Genomic DNA, 6,000 nt, shown 5'->3' on the forward strand with positions numbered 1-6,000 from the left:
ACACACTGCAGTAGTGTATGTATTGCATGGCCAAAAGAGCCCCAGGTAACATGACTGCACACCCAGAAGCACCCGAAACATCCCACATCCCTTCACAGGCTGAAGTTGCACTTAAAAATGCACAGTTTCAACTTACAAACAAATTCGACTTAAGAATAAACCTACATTCCCTATTGTGTTCGTAACCCGGGGACCGCCTGTACATAACTTCGGAGGTTGTATTCTGTTGTACAAGAATTTTAGTAACCTCTTCATTTTCGATATGCTTAAAAGCATGCAAAAAAAAACCTATGATTATTCATTTAATATTCTCATCGTGGTTCAAGGCTTTAAGATTATGACTTTTCTTCACCAAATAATAAATGAGTACATGTGTCTCACAACCAACTTCAGTCCAGCAAGTAAGGTGACAAACCTATAGTTTGTGATTACTTGCAATTATTGTGCCTCCTCTAGACAAAATTATTTTCACCAGAGCAGGGGTTGAGATGGAATATTGCCTAAGACAATAAATAAAATATGAACAGGTGTTCCAATTTCAACCTTACCACATTACCTAAAACGAAATAAAAATGTTTGGCTGGACTTTAACCATTTGCCAACCGTGCTATAGCTGAATGACAGCATAGTCGGCTAGTTCTGGGAGGCCATCGTATGACAGCCTCCAATGATCATGCACGCCCGCTGCAGGGTGCAGGTGGCTGCTCTGTGATCAGATTGAGGTAAAGACTTAATTAGTGGATCTTTACCAAGTGGTCAGCGGTCTTCAATCACAGGTGATCACAGATGTAAATAGGCACTCTTTTTCTCATGCTGGCAGCATGAGGAGAAGAGAGCTGATAACTGGCTTCTGTAAAAGGGACATGTACACTGATATTCAGGACACTGATTATCAGTGCAGTCCCAATGGTGCCCATCAGTGCCACCTCATCAGTGACCGTCAGTGCAGCCTCTATCGGTACACATCAGTGAAGAAGAAAAATTACCAGTTTGCTAAATTTTATAACTAACGATGAAAACGTTTTGTTTTTTTTCCCCAAAATTTTCGGTCATTATTCGTTTATTTAGCAAAAAACTAAAAAACCCAGTGTTTATTAAATACCACCAAAAGAAAGCTCTATTTGTGTGGAAAAAAAAATAATAAAAATGTAGTATGGGTACAGTGTTACATGACCGTGTAATTGTCTTTCAAAGTGCGATCGCGCTGAAAGTTGAAAATTGGCCTGGTCAGGAAGGGGTAAAAGTGCCCAGTAGGCAAGTGGTTAAAGGTAAAGTTCAAGTGAACATCTTTTTAAGTTATTGCATTACCTTTAACCATGGAAGAACAAACTATTATGTTATTCAGGAGCAAGAAGCAAGCATGATTGAGAAAAACTAAAGAGAAGTTCAAAAGTTGGGCTCCAGCTGTATTTTTTAGGAGCATTGGCACTGGCTTCTAATCTAAACAAATTTTTAGGAAAGGTGGTAGTATTCCAAACTATCCACAGCTTTCTTTTATGTCTCTTGTTGATTTGGATAAGGTCTTCTATAATATTGTCCAATGAAAGATGCAAATTAAAACCAAAATAGTGTGATCCACTTATTTAAAATGCAAATACGAACATAAAAACTGTTACGCATATTTCATAGGTGCTCATAGCTTTATAATGCTCGAATGCTAAAAGAAGTTGTGGATTGTTGGAACACTAACACCTTTCTGTTGTAGAAAGAGGGAAGTAAAGAGAAGAAGTGGAACCTGTAATAAAAGTAATTACCAGAGTAGATACACATAAAGATGAGTTTTTGCTTGTATAATTCGAGGAGGATGATCGTGTTAAATGTGGCGTGCACTTTAAGTGGATTCTGAAGTGCAGATCCCTTAAATTTATTTTAGACAGTATTTTGAGGTATGCACTGTTGGATATTATTATATAATATTTGGTTAAAGGGTAAGGTAGATTGAGTATTTTGAGGTGATAGAGCGCTGCAAATATTTCTGTATCAGGAGTTGGGTTTTTCTTTTTTTTCTTTTTTAGTGGTCTGTGTTTCTATCTGGAAGATTTCTCTTCTTCCTGTCGCAGAGAAAAGATGGGAATTGAGTGAAAATCTCAACAAAGTGAAGGGAAATCTAACCTTTGTCAGTTAAACATACAGTATGCTCATTGAAATATGTCCCACTTTATCTCTGTTCTGGTAAAGCTTGTCTGCAGGGAAACAAACGGGGAGCTTTTAGTCCTCTGAGGCTGGTCAAATCTTCAAAATAGAATAAAAAAAAGCCTTTGAAATACAGAATAATTATCAATAAACTGTTTTAAATTGGCATACAAGTATATATTTGACATCAAATCTCTATTATTTTGTGGAAATAACATGGTGGGGGTGGATTTCTGCCAGTCACAAGCTGTGTCACAACCCTCCAGCCTGTGTCTGAATAGGAGGGAGGTGAAGCCTTCATTAATCTACATATAAAATCCCTCCCCCATTATGTTTAGTGGCAATGTAGGGGGAGGGAGGCAGAGGCCTATCATTTACCATTGTATATTCGCCCACATGTGTGACTCTGTAGTCACATGGGCTGCTTAGATGTGATAGGGAGGAAATGCTCCGCATAGAAACTCACGGGAAACTGCAGCTGTAGTGGCAATTCTGCACATGCTCAAAATCCCTAGTTATTGAGAACATCAGGATCAAAAAGGATTTTTGCAGAATACAGAAATTCATTCTCCTAGTGAGTGAGTATGAAAAGCATGTAATACAGCATTTGTTGATAGTATTTTATGATGTGGGTCTAGTGACACTTTTGCATCTGTGCCTTTACTCAATAATGACAGCTATCCCAGACAGATAAGTGGCCGTACACCTATTTATTTTTAGACTTTATATTTGTGTGTGTGTGTTTTCAGAGAGTAGTCATTTTTAGGGGTGTGCTTTGTGGCCAGTTTAGATATGAATATTGTGTTGTGGAATCTTTCTCTAATATCTTTTTAAATATAGACCATTTAAAATGAAACCTCTTTTTAATCAATGTATTTATATTTTTTAGGCAGAGCATACTGAATGAAAAGGGGAAATGGATCTGCCAAACCATGCCAAACAACTGCTGCTTCAGCTGAATCAGCAACGAGCCAAAGGTTTCCTGTGTGATGTCATCATTGTGGTGGAAAATGCCCTGTTCCGAGCTCACAAGAATATCCTTGCCGCCAGCAGCATGTACTTTAAGTCTCTTGTTCTCCATGATAACCTGATCAATCTAGATACTGACATGGTCAATCCGGCAGTTTTCCGGCAGATTTTGGATTTTATCTACACTGGTAAACTCTTAACATCTGACCAGCCAGGAGAGCAGAACTTCAATGCTCTTCTCACTGCAGCAAGCTACCTCCAACTCCACGACTTAGCAACTCTTTGCAGGAAGAAGCTCAAGCGTGCTGGGAAGCCATTTGTTGGAAAGCTTGGAGTGCCCAGCATAGGCCGAGTTGGAAGGAGTCACAGGCTCTCCACTCCCCAACTTGCTCACATGCGATTCTCCGGCTCATCTGATGAAAACAAGGGCTCCAACTCAAATGAGCTGTCCAGTACTGCAGGGCAAGATGAAGATGTGTTTATCAACAATTCTAACCAGGAAAATAGCCACCCTTTAAATCGAGGTACAGGGAGCAACAACAGCCTTCATAACAGCACTAATGGGAGTGACCATGAGCTAGGCCTTGACCTTTCCAAGAAAAGCCCGTCCCTACCTGCACAAGAAGAGAATGTACAAGCAGATAGTTGTGCAGGTTCTCCCCAATCTGCCTCAGCATCTGTAGCCAACAGTGCCTCATACGAAGAATCCGCCCTCCAAAAAAGAGACAGTGAACCAATGGAAGTGGAGGAAAACCACTCTGAATCCGGGCCAAAGAAAATCCTTCGCCACTGTCCCCGTAAAAAGGAGTGGGACAGGAAAGAAGGAGAATTGTCTCCAGAGGAACGAGGAGAACCCATGCCCAATGGAGTTATTGTTGGGCCTAAGTCAAAAGAGAGAATATCTGGTGGGGGCTATGCTTCAGAAAAGAGTTTCCAGTGTAAAGAGGAAGTAGAAAATGGCAAAGAGAACAGTGAGGAGAGTGGGCATAGCGAGAACGAGACTGAACATCCTAGTGCCAACTATGTTTACCGACAAGATGGATTTGAGACTGTGCCATTTGGAGATAACTTGTATGTCTGTATCCCCTGTGGAAAGGGGTTTCCTAATTCAGAGCAACTGAATGCCCATGTGGAAACGCACACTGAAGAGGAGCTATATATCAAAGAGGAAGATTCCTACTGCAAAGAGGAAGCAGAGGACCTGTCCACTCCCAACACTACCTTTCCAAATGAATCACGGCCATTCAAGTGCTCAGTGTGTGAGAGAAGTTACAAAGATCCAGCCACCCTTCGACAGCACGAGAAAACGCACTGGCTGACCCGTCCTTTCCCCTGTAACATCTGTGGCAAAATGTTCACACAGAGAGGAACCATGACCCGCCATATGAGGAGTCATCTGGGTCTCAAACCTTTTGCTTGTGACGAGTGTGGGATGCGCTTTACAAGGCAATATCGACTGACCGAGCACATGCGCGTCCACTCAGGGGAAAAGCCCTATGAATGTCAGCTCTGCGGGGGAAAATTCACCCAGCAGCGCAATCTGATCAGTCACTTGCGTATGCACACCTCCCCATGTTAAACCAAAGACTCTTATGACATCCTAAGAATGTGCTTCTCTTGTGCACACAAACACACACAAACCAATTTACCTTCCTGATGACTTGCTGCTTTATGGGTACCTGTTTTCCAGTTGTATCAGAGATGGAAGAAAGGGGGTGCATTGCCTCACCTGAGCTTTAACGTGTAATGAATAATAACATTTCAACATGTGGCACAGTGGAAGCCAGTTGACATAATCTTCAGTTTACACAACAAAGAGATTACATCCCAAGCACTCTTTTTTGCCCCTCTACATCATCGGCACCTACATAAAAGACTTCAAACACTCTTGCCAAGGAATGGCCATTGTGATGCTTGCAGATTCACCAAATTTATATTGTGAGCATTGCCATCCTACTGTTCTAGCAGCAAGGAAACCATTGAAGTTAGGTCTTTTGGTGTAGAGTGCATTTTGGTGAAGTTTTACTGAAGGCATGTTATTACACACCCTGTGATGATCACACCTTTCTACATCTTGGCCCTGCCTACTTCTGTCCAGCCTTAAGAGGTGCTGGCCTCCTACTTATATCCATGAATGAAAACCAAGGAAACCTCACAACTCCCTCTCCTGGTTACCACTGTGGGCATCTGGATAGGTTCCTGCCAAGTTGCCCCTTTCTTACACCAATGTATAGATGGCTGAAGGAGGGCTGGCACTTTTCTGGGGCTCTTGGTATCCCGTGGCTGTGAATTCTTTGCATGTTCCTTCTTGGTACCTTTCTTCTTTCTGAAGGCCCTTTTTCCACAGACTGGAAACTAACATTGCCCAACAGTTGCACCCATGTGAGCCAGTGGGAGGGAGGTTCTTTGTTTTGCCTCCCTCTGTTGTTTTCCTGTCTGTAATAGGTACTTGTCTCAGTGCTGGGCTGTGGGAGACTGTCTAATTTACATTTTGAATCTGTGAATTTTTGAACTGGAAGTTTAGGGTTATTTTGGGGTGGTGGGTTAGGTTTCTTTCTTTTCACTACTCACTTTTTACATGTTATTGAGCTTCTCATGTAAAGATGAGCTCAGGAACAGACACATCGTAACTCCTTCTGTCCTGCAGAGGGCACCTAGTACTTTGCTACAGTGCCCTGTTAACCTGATCCAAAAAGTGTTAAACCGTAGGAGGTTTTTATTTTCTCCACCCCACACACCTCCAAAATATTGGAAACTATTCTCTTTACTGCCAGACTGGCTTCCAGTTGTAGCCTATCTGTTGGGAAAGAAAGTTCTCACCAAGTTGCTGTTTATGGTGACTTGTCACCAATTAGGTACTCCTGTGTGTATATGTGAGTGTGTGTCAGTGTGCGTGTC

At 41.8% G+C, this 6,000-nt stretch overlaps 1 protein-coding gene across 1 annotated transcript in view; it reads left to right on the forward strand.

The window, feature by feature from the left end:
- The window catches only part of HIC2 (HIC ZBTB transcriptional repressor 2), a 64,531-nt gene extending 59,595 nt beyond the window's left edge, over positions 1-4,936 (forward strand). Inside the window, exon 2 of the mRNA XM_082247870.1 lies at positions 3,023-4,936. Coding sequence (XP_082103996.1) covers positions 3,050-4,681 — 1,632 coding nt within the window. The 5' untranslated portion in view covers positions 3,023-3,049 and the 3' untranslated portion in view covers positions 4,682-4,936. The remainder of the gene's footprint in view (positions 1-3,022) is intronic.
- The last annotated feature ends 1,064 nt before the right edge of the window (positions 4,937-6,000 follow it).

The sequence above is a fragment of the Pelophylax lessonae genome (genome assembly GCF_965119305.1).
Source record: "Pelophylax lessonae genome assembly, chromosome: 1".
NCBI classification, from domain to species: Eukaryota; Metazoa; Chordata; class Amphibia; order Anura; family Ranidae; genus Pelophylax; species Pelophylax lessonae.